The sequence below is a fragment of the Rhinichthys klamathensis genome, unplaced genomic scaffold (genome assembly GCF_029890125.1).
Source record: "Rhinichthys klamathensis goyatoka isolate OS25496 unplaced genomic scaffold, OSU_Roscu_1.1 h1tg000301l_1, whole genome shotgun sequence".
Lineage (NCBI taxonomy): Eukaryota > Metazoa > Chordata > Actinopteri > Cypriniformes > Leuciscidae > Rhinichthys > Rhinichthys klamathensis.
In genome coordinates this window covers 3,227,813-3,246,206 of record NW_026606820.1, presented here as the reverse complement: position 1 = coordinate 3,246,206, position 18,394 = coordinate 3,227,813, and the positions used below count along the sequence as shown (strand labels likewise).

At 39.1% G+C, this 18,394-nt stretch overlaps 1 protein-coding gene across 1 annotated transcript in view; it reads right to left on the bottom strand.

The window, feature by feature from the left end:
- Window positions 1-7,858: 7,858 nt before the first annotated feature.
- Window positions 7,859-18,394, bottom strand: part of glra4a (glycine receptor, alpha 4a) — a 70,492-nt gene continuing 59,956 nt past the window's right edge. The window contains exon 9 of the mRNA XM_056270281.1: window positions 7,859-8,801. Coding sequence (XP_056126256.1) covers window positions 8,508-8,801 — 294 coding nt within the window. The 3' untranslated portion in view covers window positions 7,859-8,507. The remainder of the gene's footprint in view (window positions 8,802-18,394) is intronic.

Genomic DNA, 18,394 nt, shown 5'->3' with positions numbered 1-18,394 from the left:
GAGTCGGCTCATTCGTGAATCGCGAACGACCCATCAAAAGCTCATTCGCGAACGAGTTGATCCATCATCACTAACGCTCATTCGCGAACGACCCATCATCACTAACGGCTAACGCTCATGAATTGCGAACGACCCATCATAACGCATAGTCGGACAGGACAGGACACACAAGGAACAACACAAGCCAGTCAGTCAGCGAGAGACAGGTATGGCGACGAGCTTAACAAGCTTAATTTAATTTGGCCCAGTTGTGGCCTGTTGCAATAAATATCAAAAGTTCCAAAACATCTATTGTGTTATTTGCATTGATCCACTATATAAACATAATATCTACATACATGGCATTTGATTGGAGGCTAGTCTCACTTTGTCCCACAGCAACATTTTTTTTTTTTTAGATGTGTGTACAATGTTTCATGTTTCTGTTAATAATGTATTGCATTAAGTGTCCATTTCATTATAATATTCAGATTTATCATAAATAATTGAACATGCACATGTATTGTAAGTTCCGTTAAAGAGGGGTAGAGGTGGGGTCACATTTGAGCATTTAAAATTTAATTTTACTTGAAAGTAACGCAATAGTTACTTTCTTAAGTAACTAGTTACTTTTAAAATTTGTAACTGAGTAACTAATTTAGTTACTTTTTGGAAGAAGTAACTAGTAACTAGTAACTGTAACTAATTACTTTTTAAAAGTAACTTGCCCAACACTGCCGAAGACAAGTATGATGGGAGGTAAGTTTGTGGCTGATAATGGTGGTCTTAGTGGGACACTGAGTGCTAACATTAAAACTATTGTGTGCTATCAGTGTGGACAGGAGGGGCATACTAAGCCTAGGTGCCCAAATAGATCTTCCACACAGGCAAATTTGTGTGGAGTACCGAGACCTGATGACCCTACTTGTATAGCTAAGATTTCTTTGCATCATGTGACGGTGTGTTTGAATGGACTGGAAATAAGTACAATGGTGGACACTGGAAGTATGCAGACATTGGTCAAAGCAGAGTTAGTTCCAGTTCATCTGTGGAACCTAAGATCTCCAGTGGCAATTAAATGTGTCCATGGGGACGAAAGGTACTATCCTACAGCGAATGTTTATGTAAAGGTGCATGGACAATCTTTCCTGTTGGAAGTAGGCCTTTCGCATGAGTTGCCATACCCTATGGTGCTGGGTCAAGATTAGAGCCCGACCGATGTGGATTTTTGGGGGCCGATACCGATATTAGGGAGTAAAAAAAGCCCGATACCTATATATCGGCCGATATTATTTATGTGTATATTATAATACAGTAGCAATATTATTTATGTGTATTATAGTACAGTATACCAGTCAAAAGTTTGGACACTTTCCTATTGGTGTGTACAAACTTTTGATGGGTACTTTACACAGTAGCTATAAACAGAATAAATATATTTTATAAACACGTTTTGCAATGATCACTCAAATGTGGTAATCAAACACTTGTGTGACACAGATATGTAATGGAGGCAGGGGGAATGATAGAATGAGAATTATACAGCTGAGCTGTAACCAAGCTAGTTTGCATTGCATGTTTTATTATAGAGACCTGGGTTCGAATCCACTGTGAGACACCAATGTGTCCCTGAGCAAGACACTTAACCCCTAGTTGCTCCAGAGGCGTGCGACCTCTGACATATATAGCAATTGTAAGTCGCTTTGGATAAAAGCATCAGCTAAATGAATAAATGTAAAATGTAAATGTAAATATTATATTCTAAATACTGTTGCATAATCTTCACTAACGACTTTGTCTTTTAATTTAGTCATAACTTGTATCAATAAATATATAAAAAGTGTCAATGACAAAACCTTATTATCTTCTATTTTTACTCTTAATTCCTCTAATCTCTACCAGTGGAGGAAGAACTCAGATCTTTTTACTAAAGTAAAATTAATAATATCATAATGAAAACGTTTTTAATTACATATGTCGCAACAGCTGTTTACCCTAGACAAAGCAGAATCAGTTTACTGTCGGAGATCGCTCGCGCCACGCATTTTAATCAATGTTTCATCAACTAATTGCCTTAATAAATAAGAAGTAGGCCTAAATATAGCAGACAATATAATCAGGACTTCTCAGCTGCGTGCTTGCAATAGTCACAAGCTCACACAATACGTGACAGAGGCTTGTAGCAGAGAAATCAATTCTGTGAATTACACTGCGCAAATCACAAGTAGGCTACTACCCACCGGATGAAGAAGGGTTGGCTCTCAGTCTCCACAGGCTACATAAAATATTCATTTTATTTTATTTTATTTTTCGTGTTCGCATTTATGAGGAAAAAACAATGTTACAGACGCGACAGTTCAGCACTACGGACGTGAGCGCTCTGAAAGCGGCACTAAAATATGCTTTGAAACTTTCACATAGACATCAAACAGAAAGCACAAAACCTTTCGTTTCAAAGTGAATTTTGTTTTGCATTAATTGTATCTTAATTTTAATCAATGTTTCATCAACCATTTGCCTGGATTTAATTTATAAGAAGTAAATATAGCAGACGATAGATAATCTCGACACGGAGGCGCCTGCGGGTGAACTGGAGCTCGTCTCATGAACCGAAACTCAGCGTATAGACCTGAGAATTGAAATATATCTATATTGAAGTGTCTACTTTTAAACAGAACAATTCAAAACGAAAGACAGACAGACTCATGTAATCGTATGAAATGTGCATTTCTCTCTGGCACGCGTTCACGGAAGATCGCGAGTCAGCATCGTCAACTTCATCTTTGGCTGACACTGACTGAAAACACTTGTTTATTAACAAACAATTAAAATGTGTCCTTGCTATATTTGTTGTATTAATATTCATTACTTTTGCCAGTTCTTGTGACTGCTTTTAGGTGCTTTATTTGCAGCGCCACCCTTACATGAATCACCGCACCTGCATTTTTTTTAATATTCATTTATCGGCCATTATAAATGCCGATACCGATAGTTAGGAAAATGCCTAAAATTGGCCGATAATATCGGCCCGCCGATATATCGGTCGGGCTCTAGTCAAGATCTGCCTGTTTTGTTTGATCTCCTTCCTTTGCAGAGTTGCAATGCAGCTATAACCCAGGCCATGGCCAAGAGTGGTGAAGAGGAGGTAGGATTACTAGGAGCTTTACCTTTTTTTGAGGCAGAACTTGAAGCAGAGCCAGGAAAGACGCGGAAGTCCAGGAGTCAGAGGAAGCGTGAAAAGTTTCGATATGGGGTGGTGAGTGAAGGGGAATCTGTCCCTGAGAACACATTGGGTTATAAAATACCTAGAGACATAGTAGAATTGCAGAAAAATGACAATGTAGCCGGGCCATTGTATAAGTGGGTGGAGGAGAGATCACTAGCAAGCCAGTCAGAGGTGGAAGGAAGTCAGGGAGTCTTTTACCTACGTAATGGGGTCTTGTTTCGCAAACGGAGTCCTGAGCCGTAGTTGGTAGTCCCCAGGGAGGGTAGAGAAGTAGTCCTTTCTTTAGGTCATTCGGTACCCTGGGCGGGTCATTTAGGTAGACATAAGACAACAGCAAGAATCATTCGTCACTTTTATTGGCCAGGTATGAGGAAGGACATAGCCACGTACTGTAAAACTTGTCCACAGTTTCAACAGACTTCTCTACGGGTCCCTCCTAGGGCACCTCTAGGCCTCTTCCCATTATTGGGGTACCTTTTGATCAGCTAGGTATGGATATTGTTGGGCCGTTAGAGAAGACCAAGGCAGGAAACCGTTATATGTTGGTCATTACGGACTATGCCACAAAGTATCCAGAGGTTTTTCCCCTCAAATCCATTAAGGCTCGAGCGGTAGCTTCCTCCCTTATACAATTGTTCTCTAGAGTAGGTTTTCCTAAAAGTATAGTCACAGATCAGGGATCTAACTTTATGTCAGAGCTCTTAAAACAAGTGTATAAACTGTTGGGGATAAAGGGAGTAAGAACCACCCCTTATCACCCACAAACTGACGGGTTAACAGAACGCTTCAATCAAACTCTGAAACAAATGCTTCGTAAGTTTGTGGTGGACAAAGGTGATGATTGGGATCAGTGGCTCCCATATCTGCTTTTTGCCAACAGAGAAGTTCCCCAGGCCTCGACTGGATTTTCCCCGTTTGAATTACTATACGGGAGGGAAGTGCGGGGACCACTGGTGCTACTGAAGGACACGTGGAAAGGAGAACAAGACAGTGTGGGTCCCACTCTGATTGTTGAATATGTGGTTCAGATGCGTGAGAAGTTGGAAGCCATGGGAACATTGGCTTAAGAGCATATGGCCGAAGCACAAAAACTGCAAAAGACCTGGTATGACCAGAAAGCCAGGACGAGAAACTTTGAGCCCGGTACTCAGGTATTGGTGATGTTGGTTGATGCGGGTAAGTTGACTGCCAAATGGCAGGGTCCTTTTGAAGTACTGAGGAAGCTGGGGCCGGTTACATATGAAGTTGCCACTCCGGGTCAGAAACGTTCGAAATGGACTTTGCATGTTAACTTGCTCAAAGAGTGGTTTTCCAGATCAAGGGATGCAGGGACATTCATGATTCGGAAGGTAGAGGATGAGGAAGAGGTAGAGTCCCAGTATTTACCAGTTTCAGCTCCTTCTAGTCTATCACTGAGTCACTTGTCTCAAAGTCAACAACTTGAAATTCAGAGGTTGTGTGATCCCCAAGTTTTTCAGAAAAGACAACCAACTTGGTTGAGCATGACATAGTACATAGTACATAGTACTATCCTTGAAATAAAGAATAAAGAATAAATAAAGTACTCCGAGAAGGAGCTTGCCCAAAACGTATGAGCTATAGAATACCTGAGCGGCTCCTGAAAGCTTTGCGTGTGGAGTTGGATGAAATGTTAGCAATGAAGATTGTGGAACCATCAAAAAGTGAATGGTGCAGCCCAGTTGTTTTGGTGCCCAAAAAAGATGGCAGCCTACGGTTTTGCATCGACTTCAGATATCTTAACTCTGTGTCAAAGTTTGATTCGTATCCGGCTCCCAGAATTGAGGACCTCATTGACCGTTTGGGTAAAGCCAATTATTTAACCACTATTGATTTGGCTAAAGGTTATTGGCAGGTCCCATTGAGTGCAAGGTCCCGGGAGCTGACAGCATTCCGGACCCCTTGGGGCCTTTATCATTTCTGTAAGATGCCCTTTGGTCTTCATGGAGCTGCTGCAACCTTCCTACGGCTCATCGATCAGGTACTTTCGAATTTGACTGACTTTACATCTGCTTACTTAGATGACATTTTCATTTACAGTTCGACTTGGGCAGAGCATCTGCAACATCTGGAAGTTGTTGTTAACCACATTAGATCGGCTGGGCTCACCGTTAATACTTCTAAGTGTTCCATGGCGAAGGCAGAAACTGAGTACTTGGGGTATGTGATCGGACATGGAATGATTAAACCTCAAGTACAAAGAATCTAGGCAATAAAGAATTGCCCCGTACCACAGACGAAGTCTCAGGTAAGATCCTTTCTTGGAATGGCAAATTGGTACAGGAGGTTTGTACCCAACTTTTCTGCGAGAGCAGCTGTCCTTACAGATTTAACACGGAAAAACTGTCCGAACCAGATTCAGTGGACTGAGGCGGCGGAGCAGGCTTTTCAGGATCTTAAGAATGCTCTGTGTCAGGGGCCGGTCTTATGTTGTCCAAATTTTGATAAACCCTTTATACTGCAAACTGATGCCTCAGATGTTGGAGTAGGAGCGGTTCTTCTCCAGGGGACGCAAGAAGATTGACACCCTGTGGCCTACATAAGTCGCAAGCTGTTCCCCAGGGAGGTTCGATACTCCACTGTGGAAAAGGAATGTTTGGGAGTAAAATCGGACCTTGATACTCTCAGGTATTATTTGCTTGGGTGGGAGTTTGTGCTTGAGACAGACCATAAAGCTCTACAATGGATGAACCGTATGAAGGATTCAAATGCCAGAATTACACGCTGGTACCTGTCGATCCAGCCCTATCGATTCTCCATCCAGCATGTCCCTGGACGAGATAACGTGCTGGCTGATTTCCTTTCTTGCCTGCCGGTGTGAAACCAGAAGTGGGGGAGTGTGTGGCGGATTTTGGTGAGCTGGGGTCAGGTCAGTTTGAGTCTTTTTATTAAATGGAATTTGTTTACAGTAAAGAATACACAACAACATTATTTTGGTTTAATAAACTTTATTTAAACTTTCGTTTGGAGTTAAGTGCGCACACTCTTTAACGTTTAGTTTGAGTTTATTCTTACCGTTCCTTTTGTTTCTTTGTTACGTCTGAGTCCCGTGAGCTGGTGCACCGTCAAAGGGGGTTCGGGTGGAAACATCGGACGTATATATATGGTTCCGGCCAATGATCGGGCCACAACCATTCCGGTTTCTGCTCCGGGGGAACTCCAAGGACTATTTCGCTTCCTTTTACTTTGTTTATTTATAAGAAGTAAATTTATTAAGTGAAGTTATTTGATAGTATTATTTGAAGTGTTTGTTTATGTATATTTGATGTTTTCATATTCGTTTATTGTGTGTAATGGCCATTATATGTCTGTCTATTCCCCTTTATGTGTTAATTGGTGCTGGACACCAATGTATAAATTTGTTAATGGTTTCTGTCCTTCACTGGTCACGTCCTTAACAATTGTATATTGTATTTTTTATAGATTTGTATTTTTAAATAGCAGATTTATTAAGATACATTTTTAGTGTTTTTTGGGAACTCAGGTCATTCGGGTATGTGGGAATATGTGTTCGAGGGCAATTGGCTCCGACTGGTTTTGCTTTTTTAGAGTTGGAATTGAATGCAGCTGATGAATAACCTTAAGGTTATGAAAATGTAACAGAAGTAGAGACAGATCTTTTCTTCCATGTGGACGTGGTGCATACATCTGAGTGTACATCCGAGTGATCGGAAAATAAAAAAAGTAGAGCGTGGACTTGGTTTTATCCTTCAGTTGTTGATTGAATGGAGGAAGATCTAAGATGAGCTTGCAGTCGATTGTAAGAAAGGAGCTGGGTGGTTAAGTGGTTAAAATGATTGTAGAAGTTCCACATATACGCCACCAGAGAAAAGTCTGTCGTTTTGCTGGATTTTTTTTTTTTTTCGTTTCTTTTTTTTTAAACATGCATGGGTGAATCGTTCTGTTGGTTGTGTTAGAAACCAGGGTTAATCTGTTAACAAATGCATGACATTAATCTGCATCTACCATTTCCTGCACTAAGCATTTTGTTTCCTTCTCCGCGGGCTCGTCTGTACATATGCTCACTCACCCTTGAGAGACAATCTTACAGAAGACTAGATTAGTTACTCCTCAGACAAAGGGCTGTGTGCAGAGGTTGACGGCCTTAATTCATTGTCATTTGCAAAGAACGCATAGTCCTTTTCAAACTCATTAGTTGATAAAAAACACCTTGTGATTCCCATTAAAATCCTCATCCGTCCTTCTTCCGCACAAAGGCTTTTCTCCTTCACCCTGCATCTCTGCACATCCTCCAACGGCTCTCCGGACAGGACAATAAACGACGGCTTTTATGTTTGACTGAGGGACACATTTGGGGCTAGCAATAATAAAGAATGGCTGTGATGCATGATACATGTCTCTGTTTGTTGACAATTAAAGCTTAGTGCTGCCAGGGTGACAGAGCGTCACAAATCATCCATTTCTTTCGGGCATTAGTTTAAACGATTTAACACATGATGGAATGATTTAGATATTTACGTTTTCCAAATAGCATGAATAATGTTAATGAAAAATAACAGAAAAATGACTATGGACAGAGTTTGTAATACATCAATCCTGAAAAAAAAATCTAGATTTAACCTATTTTTGTGCTTTTGTGTAGTTTTGTGCACCAAAGTACAAAACAACTCTGACTTCCTGGTAGAATATCCATTTATTCAAATTCAAAAGACAAAAAGAAATACACATTTGTGCTGTCTGCAGTCTGTGAACAACTCTGCATATATACACTTTATACAGTCATATATATTTATAATCTTATTTAGTAAAACAGTACACCATTCCCCTGTAACTGTACCCATGAATAATAAATCCCAATCCTCCCCTTTACTGCCCATTAGTTTGGCATTTTAAGATGTAAAAAACACATTTGTTTTGAGGTTTTCAAAAACATTCATTCAAGGATGCGCCATGTGGTAAAATTCAAGTGAACATTTTCTATCCAACCCAGAATCTTTCAGCCAATAACAAATGGAGCCTACAAAATAAGGGCAATAGCACTGGCTATTAGTGCAATCCACTCGAATGAAGATGTGAAAGAGAGGAGAGCCAAGTCCTCAACAGCAGCATTTGCATCTACGAGCCCCTTTTGCACTAATTGGGCACTTTAAATTCCAGAAGTCACACCTGAGCACATGGTTTTAGCACTGACGGCATTTCTGGAGTGAATATGCCTTTAAAATACACTTCTAGTGTGAGTATGACAGGCGGTTTTGTTTAAAATTAGGAGATATAAGGAAAGAAAAGAAGCAGTAATATGAACAAGTGGCATAACCAGGAGCTATTACAGGTTGGCATGGATGTCCTCGTGTCGCAGCACTTTGTAGGTGATCCAGTAGAAGACGTTGAATATGAGGAAGCTGAGAGGAAATACTGCTCTGGATATGGTATCGATTCGCTTGGCTCGGTCCACAAACCGCTTCCGGATGGCCTCTCCGTCGTACAGCACTTGCACTGGAGGTGGTGGGGGGAACACGGTAGATGCCTCCACAGTTGTCCCATCTTTAGCTTGTAAGCAGTGGCCCAGTCCGTACCCACGGAAGTAAAAGCCACGGCTTTCTCGAACAATTTCTTCCTCCTTTAACAGAAAAGCATTCTTAGTGTTTTTAGTGCCAGGCATCAAAGAAAATTTCACATACTGGTTTAGTTTTTAGAGGGAGGGGGGGTGGTGTTATACTGAACTGTAGATATGTAAAAAGTCAGATGTCATGTACATTACTTGCTTTTATGAATGCTACCTGTGAAGCTTCATTCAGATCCTTTTTATGCCCCCCCCCCCCCCCCCGATCATATTATTATAAAACAAAATAAGCTTGTTTTTTTATAGGCCTAACCCTTATATTCTAGTTTATATGTATTTTTTATTTATTTATTATTATTACCATGGTCCATTTACTGAAAAAAGTGAGTTTCTTGTATTTTTTGTCTCGTTTTGCTGTATAAACATTCTTAAATTAAGATTTACTTATGAAGAAAAAAATGACATAAGATATTAAGTCTTGTTTTTTGAAAAATTAAGTGAAGATATGCTTAAAATAAGAAAAAAATCTGCCGGTAGGGTAAATTTATTTTACTTACCTCATTTAGCAGATTTGTTTTTTTTTGTTTTAAGCATAAACTCACTTATTTTTGATACATTTCTTAACATTTTGTCATTTTTCAAGTAAATGAATCTTGATTTAAGCCCTGAAGAAGGCTTGCGCTGCTACACGTGGTTTGCTTCTCCCCATGTCTTTTAATTTTGAAGAAGAGTGCCTTGGATATTCTCTTTTCTACATTTATTTGAATTCCTGACCCCAAAGATCATTTGAAGGCTGAACTCCCTGAACACTTTTTTGTCCTGATTTAAGAACGTTTAGATATTTATATTGGGAAACATGAAAAAAATTACTGAGTAAGTAAATCACTTTTTGCAGTGTAAAATTTTTCCTTTTTTTTTTTTTTTTCGGTGCCAAAAAAGTAATTATGTAGTTATTCCATGACAATTTTCCTCCCTCTGTCTGATGCTAGAATGAAACTGACTGTTTTGAACAATTACTTGAAAGTGAAAGGATTCTGCATTTTTTTCTCTTTCCTCCATCCATATGTTACCAACCATGTTTGATGTTGTTGTTCGATGTCAGTTGTATCTGCCGGCAAGACAGAATGCGGTCAACATAATGGAACAAAATGCAAATACATCAAGATGTTTCCTTTTTTTTTTTTTTTTTTTTTTTACAGTTGAACTGTTTTTAATTTGACACAGCATCATGATTTTTTAAATGACAATTTAAAAATCAGGAAAGATGGACGCAAGAGCGCTTCCTGCATGGTTTCCTGACAAAAAAGAAGACCGTATGTTCTTTAGTATTCTACTTGGTCTACTTTTCCACATGTAGCACTTTGGCCTAGTTCTTGCCTCTAATGCCAAATAAATTAGTCATTTGAATCAGTTTATCTGTCAATCTTTGACAAATTACCCCTTTCCTCGAGAGGATAAGACGATTAAGTTCTCGTTTAGTTCTTCATTAAATCCTCTGCTTGCAACTAAAAACAATCCAGTCAATCACATGCCAAGGACTAATGATGTGTTTGGTTAAAGATAAAGACACCATTTAAATTGAGTTTAAAGTCACCTATGAACACAGTTTGGGTCAGTGCTTACCTTATTAATCATGGCCAGGCCGTGTCCAGACTCAGAGTCTGAGTCCAGCGTGTAAAAAGAACTCTGCTGCAAAAACTTTTCAATTTGAAACAAGTCAGTTCCATTTGTATGAGGACTGAGGGGTGAATACTAACACTGGGGGTCACTCAACATGGTCACAAGAAAAGAAACCATACTGGGTGGAGGTATAAGCACACTTGAGCAATACTTTGTGCATTTATGTATTTTTTAGCTATTTAGCTATTAGCTATTATTAATCATTTAAAATGTGCTTAATACATATATGCTGAATTTCCAACAAAATTTCATGGCAATTCATAATATTTTACGTTTTAGCGAATCGATGGCTAATTCGTGTGAATTCATCCATTTTTGTATGATCTGCTTACACCCCAGTGACGGGTATGTTAAGGGGTGGGGTTAGTGGTGGATCTTCATGCTTAGGGAGGGACTGTTCGTTATTTATTTAAGGGGCCACCGGAGGAGATTTGAGATCTGTAGTCAAAAAAGACTTGACCCTCCCTTCGCCAGCAATAATTTTTTCTATGACCCTCCAAAATGATTGTGAAAAAAGGCATGACCCTCCTCGATAACTTGATTACTTCTGTATGGGTTTTCCGCTCGGCAAAGATGTTCAGATAGCCATTCCATGATAAACGACTAAACTCCTGCTATCTCATCTTGCTAGGGCTGTAACGATAGACCAAACCTACAATTCGGTTCGTATCACGATTTTTTATTTGAAAATAAATAAATAAATCATGTTTTTGGTGCTGATGCAGTGGTGACGCGTTCATGTAAAATGTAATGGTGGCGCTGCCAACAAAGTATCTTAAAGCTGCCACAAAGAACCGCCAAAAGTAATGATTATGAATAATATAGCAAGGGGACATTTTAATTGTTTATTAATAAACAAGTCTTTGTCAGTGTCGGCTGCAAATATAAAGGTGACGATGCTGACTCGCGATCTTCGCAGTAGTGAACGCGCCAGAGAGAAATGCACATTTCATACAAGCAGAGAGCAGTCTGTAGTCTGTTTTCTTTCGTTTTGAATTGTTCTGTTAAAAAGTAGACATGTCAAGCTTTCTATATATTTATCAGGTCTGTGAGGCAAGTAGCCTACCTTAGGCTATATGCTGAGTTTTGGTTCATTTATTAGACAAGAGTCCAGTTCACGTGCCTCCGTGTCATGATGATTTTCTACTATATTTACTTATTTATTAAATCCAGGCAATTGGTTGATGAAACATTGATTAAAATTAAGATACAATTAATAAAAAACGAAATTCACTTTAAAGAAAGGCTTTGTGCTTTCTGTTTGAGGCCTCTGAAAGTCACTTTTTTAAAGTCACTTTCAGAGCGTTCATGTCCGTAACGGAGAACGGTCACGTCAGTAACATTTTTTCCCCTCATAAATGTATGCGAACACGAAAAAAATAAAAAGAATATTTTGTGTTATGTGTATTAACAGTCTCAAACCAGGACAATTCGATGGTTGTTGTGGTTATGTCGTTATTTCGACATATGTGTGCATCATGCAACAATAAAGATGTGCATTTGTAAATCCAGCTATATTTGCTTCTTATTAATTAAATCCAGGCAATTGGTTGATGAAAAATTGATTAGAATTAAGATACAATTTATACAAAACGAAATTCACTTTAAAGAAAGGCTTTCTACAAAACAAAACTTAATAAAGTCATGTCTGGCCATGTCTCCCGATACATTGCGGCTATACTTTTCATAATCAACATAGATGGAAAAAAACAACATTATAATTAGGGCTGTCAAATGATTAATCACGATTAATCACATCCAAAATAAAAGTTTTTTTTACATAATATATGTGGGTGCACTGTGTATAATTATTTTGTATATATATAAATACACACACATGCATGTATATTTAAGAAAAAATATATAATTTATAAATAAAATATTTATATATAATATAAATTATATATAAATCTATATACAGTATATACATGAAAATATTTCTTAAATATATACAAGCATGTTTGTGTATTAATATATATAAAATAATTATGCACAATGCACCCACATATATTATGTAAAAAAAAACTTTTAATTTGGATGTGATTAATCACGATTAATCATTTGACAGCCCTAATTATTTTATCAGCTTATTATGGCTACAACACATATACAGACTATTTGTACAAATCGCTGCAAATTAATTTAATTCTGAATTTTGCACGCAAGTTAAAAGGCATTTGTTTGTGCATAGTAAAACATATCTGCAACATTTATCAAGTTCACTGATAATTGTGCATGCATTTATTAATCATGATACTAAAATCATAATAAAGTAGGCTTCCCTTTCAATAGTCCAAATTCGCGGTGGCGCTGCCATTGTCTTTCTTCTGTGGATTTCTTCAGCTCCTGATTTGTCAAATTCAGATAGATCGACACATCGGCTCATTCAACCGCACAGCGCACACACCTCACGAATTCAAACCTACAGCTCCCGAACTTTTTAGACATGTTTAAAAATTATCGTGAGGTCGAGAGGTTCGGCTCGGCTCGTATCTTCCTAGCACACGACACGAGCCGCAACATGCGAGCACAACCGATTTCCACGCGATTTCTCCAGAGTGAAAAAAATCTGCGAGCTCGTAAAACAGCAAAAAATCGCACCGTGTAAGCCCGCCTTAAGGGAGTATGAATATATAAACAGACGTTTCAGTATTAAATGCATTTTCTTAGAATTTATATTTCAAGTTTTGACTGCAAATGTCACATCCATAACGCTGGAATTGCCCACTTTTAAAGAATTTATTCTCAACTAGTTTTTTTTTTGGTGTAGGTCTACGTATTTTATTATGTTAACTTCAAATAATACCAATAGTAATTTAAAAATGTGGTAGCCCTATGTCCAACACATCACACTCCACTGATATGGTGGCAATTTCAGTAGATTTACTCACTAACATTGCTGTGGAAACACAATAAGAATGGAAACTAAAATATGGTAGTAGGCCTATGGTGCTACAGCGCACATTATATCAGCTGCAGTTCTGGCGCATCAGTCCCAATAATACTGTAAAACCCGACGTCCAATCACATCACATGTTAATGCAGCGGTAACACTCACAGGACACTGCACTTATTCGCAATCACAAAAGTTGATTATTTGCTCGTGCTTTAAAGTTTTGCCGGGTAAACATTTCATTGGCTTTCTGTTCTAATGCACTTTTTCTGACAGCGCCAAACTGGATTTTTGTTGGGTCAGACCCATCTGATAGCGATGGGGGGCCGAGACCGAGAGCTGTAGCTACATGGAAAAAATATGCACCAAACAAGCCACTTTGAAATTTAGCTGTTTTGATAAATACAAAAGTTGGGTTACCCTCCCCTATAGACTAAAAAAAGTTGGATGACCCTCCCCTCAACAAAGAATAAAAAGACATGACCCTCCCCTATTTTCCTCTGGTGGCCCTTTCCATAAATACCGAACGGTCCCTTACTTTTTTCTACTAATCATACGTTTTTGTACAATTCACATTGTATGAATTCATATGAAATCGCTACTTCGTAACAATTACATTTTCCGTGAGATCATGTTTGAATCTCTGTACATATTTAAGGGGTATGGAAAATGTGTGAATACTAATGTCCCGTTTTACAACTGGCATTAGCATCCATTTCAAATCAAGTGGTCACATGAGACACATTACTATAAGGAATAAACGACAATTGTAAGCGGTTCACTTGTGAAGTGTGTTCATACCAGCTGTGAACTGGGCCAGTAGGACGGAGGGGGTTCTGGGTTTATGGGACTCAAGTGTTTGCTCGTGGGCAAATAAGATGGGGGACACAGATGGGTTTTTTTTACTCTGGCACAGGTGTTACAGTGCTGGTGGAGTTTGCTGGTGCTGTTACCAGGGAGTTTGTTCACTCTCCACAGTGAGTCAAAGCATCCTGCAGGCTGCCTGGCTCCAACCTCCATCAAGGAAAAATTTAATGTTTTGTTTCTAAGTTCCTAGTATATGACAGTTTGGAACATCTGTCTTTTTTCTTTCCCTAAATTAACTTCTGGGGATCAATAGAGCACATCCATCCATCAATCAATCAATCAATCTGTCATTCTTATGTATCTTGCACAGTTCAGTGCACTTTCAACCATAACAATTCTAGGCAGGCTGAGCAGACTCATTTTCATTAATATTGGCAACTGTGTAAATACTTCAACAAGAATTTAACAGCTGTCAAGCTGCTGCTCTCCAGCAACATCCAAGTTGCTAGGCAACACTGCTTCGTACACTTCTTTGCAGGTTGATGAGGGACACTCCCATAAAGTGCACACACTCAAGCTAAATCCGACCGTCACAGCAAAACTTGATAAAGTCCTAAGACAAGAGGATAATGTTCATGCTGATGTTTAAATCAGACACAAATAGCTTATTACTGGGTCATAATGGTTAACTAATCGACTAGTTGTCCAAGATCTGGGATAACTTGATCTAGATTTTTAGATTTAGATTTAGATTTAGATTTCCGTGGTGGTGCTTTAGCGGTTAAACAGTTTACATCCCTTTTAAAGTACAGCTAAAGGCTTACACAGTTGGAGAGATGTATTTTACCAGTGTGCCACATTTTGTCCTTTTTTTGTTTGTTTGTGATGTTTTTTAGGACGTGTGCCAAGTTAAAAATGAAGTTAAACTTTTAAGAATGCACCGAGACACCTCCAGTCTGTTTCATTTCATTGTGCTCCAACTAGATGTTTTTAAACGCAGCAACGCTCATTGTGGTTATTGTTAAAGGGGTCATATAATGCCATTTTTGTACAAGCTAATATCATTCTTTAGGGTCTAAATTAAAAGTTTGTAATATACTTTAATTAAAAATTCTCATTAGTATTGTAAGAAAACACTTATTTTACCTGGTCAAAAACAGCTCTGTTTTCAGCACGCCGTTTCAGTGTATATGACTTTAAATGATAATGAGCTTTCCTGACTCCGCCCCTCTGTTCTGTGCGTACACGTTTGTAACACAATACCATAACGTGTTGTTCATTATAAACGTGGGATTATGAATTATATGGAGAACGTCGTACATAGAAAACATGCAGTAATGTACCCTGAGTGTAAACCTTAGACTCATTCATCGTGAAGCGATTTGCAAAGATATAAATATTAATATAAAGTTTAATAAAACGTTACACTCACTTCAGTTGTTCTAGAGGAGCAGGAACACGAATATCTGGTACCGATTCTTTATTCAGGAGCAGCTGCTTAGCAAATCCAGCTTTATACTGACCCTCTTTATAAAGCAGTCTGCTGAGAAATGATTCGCGCAAACATGAAAGCATTGATTGACGTTGCTCGTGGGGAATATTCCCTTCGAAAACAAACTCAGCCACTGCGTCTTCAGCGGTTCGGATTTAGGAACATTAAAATGACTGTGTTCGTTATTACACTCAAGAACAGAACACCACAATCGCTTAGACGCCATTCTGCTCATAGACAGTGCTCCAGCATATCAACCATGACCGCGCCGGTCCGCGCAGACTATGATTGACAGCTCTCACGAGCGAGGGCGGGTCTGTGTTGAAACGCGCCTATCAATCAACAATCGCGGGAGGGGCGTCCGACCGTGTGACGTCACACGGTCGAACGGCTGGATTTGAGGCAGGGGAAAACATAAAAGGAGATTAAAACAAAACCACTGGATGGATTTTTATCATTATATGATGGTTGTGTACAGGCACTGCCAACACACATTTCAGTACAATCAACTTGAAAAAGTGCATGTACCATTATATGACCCCTTTAACTAAAACAATTAAAATTGTTTTTGGTAATTGAAATAAAGATGAAATAAAATACGAATATTAGATAAAAACTTAACTGAAAATCAATAATGTTGCCTTGTGAAATAACTGAAATAAAAGAGTACTAAAATTACTAAAACTTTTTTTTTTAAAGGTATAATATGCCATTTTTTGCAGTAAAATATCCAAAAAGCACTAGGCCAATATTATATATTTTGTTTAGTTGATTACTTACAATATTCCAAATGTTTCCAACTATTTGTAAATCGTGAGAAAATTGCGATTTTAACCAAGGAAACAGGACGTGTGAGCAGGGGTGAGGAGTCGCCAGTCAATGACATCATATCTGCGTTACCCTCGGTTTCCGCTTGTACTGCCATAGTAACCATGGCGACAGACGTGGACAACTCGGGACAACTGGGTTTTGCCCAGCAGGACGCTCACGCTGTTGTTGTTGGTTTGTTCAAACATTATGGACCATGGCAAGCAGACTTTAAGACAAAAAGAGGACTAAAACGAAGATCATCATCTTTCGAGATGCCGAGAGCTCCACGTCCGCGACTAACTTCGACTTGACAGAGACGCGAGTGTTGCATGTACTTTATTAGACAGGTGAGCTAATGTAACGTTACATACAACTAATCAATGTTATTTAGTTCAACATGATGAAATGTTAGAATATGATCTGTATGTTATTCTAATGTTGATCTAGCTTACTGTTAGTCTCATATAGCCAACAAACAAACTAACTAACAACATTCAAAACACTCAAATGCTGTTTAGTGTGATAGTGTAACTGTTAGAGCAAGTGAAACAGCACTGCGTTACCTCAAGTTTAATTCGTCTAATAAACTGACCTGTGTGAGTATTAATTCAGCACTTGCGTGTAGTTCGGTAGAATGAAATGTCCTTATTCCTTAATATCCGCGGGACTCGCGTTGCGTGTGACGCTGGTATACGTCTCTCATTAGCAATCGCGCCCTGTTTCATACCACAGTCATATTAATAACATCAAAGTATCCACTCATCCATAAAAGATCCATCAGCTTGACGACAAGATCCATAATTCCGCTTAATGCTTTACGTCATCAAAATACGCCTTTGTTATTGTAAGAGGTTAGCGACCCCTGGTGGCGAAAAATCCTACATTTGTACCGTTAACCAAAATAGAATAGTATATTCTTTTAAAAAATAGAAATATATATATATATATATATATTAAATATTAAATCAGCTTTAATATTTTTATGTGCTTTTGCCACTTACATACACACACACACACACACACACATATACACTCACCGGCCACTTTATTAGGTACCCCATGCTAGTAACGGGTTGGACCCCCTTTTGCCTTCAGAACTGCCTCAATTCTTCGTGGCATAGATTCAACAAGGTGCTGGAAGCATTCCTCAGGGAGTTTGGTCCATATTGACATGATGGCATCACACAGTTGCCGCAGATTTGTCGGCTGCACATCCATGATGCGAATCTCCCCTTCCACCACATCCCAAAGATGCTCTATTGGGTTGAGATCTGGTGACTGTGGAGGCCATTTTAGTACAGTGAACTCATTGTCATGTTCAAGAAACCAATTTGAAATGATTAGAGCTTTGTGACATGGTGGAAGTAGCCATAAAGGGATGGACATGGTCAGAAACAATGCTCAGGTAGGCCGTGGCATTTAAACGATGCCCAATTGGCACTAAGGGGCCTAAAGTGTGCCAGGAAAACATCCCCCACACCATTACACCACCACCACCAGCCTGTACAGTGGTAACAAGGCATGATGGTTCCATGTTCTCATTCTGTTTACGCCAAATTCTGACTCTAACATCTGAATGTCTCAACAGAAATCGAGACTCATCAGACCAGGCAACATTTTTCCAGTCTTCAACTGTTCAATTTTGGTGAGCTCTTGCAAATTGTAGCTTCTTTTTCCTATTTGCAGTGGAGATGAGTGGTACCCGGTGGAGTCTTCTGCTGTTGTAGCCCATCCGCCTCAAGGTTGTGCGTGTTGTGGCTTCACAAATGCTTTGCTGCATACCTCGGTTGTAACGAGTGGTTATTTCTATCAGCTCGAACCAGTCTGGCCATTCTCCTCTGACCTCTGGCATCAACAAGGCATTTCCGCCCACAGAACTGCCGCTCACTGGATGTTTTTTCTTTTTCGGACCATTCTCTGTAAACCCTAGAGATGGTTGTGCGTGAAAATCCCAGTAGATTAGCAGTT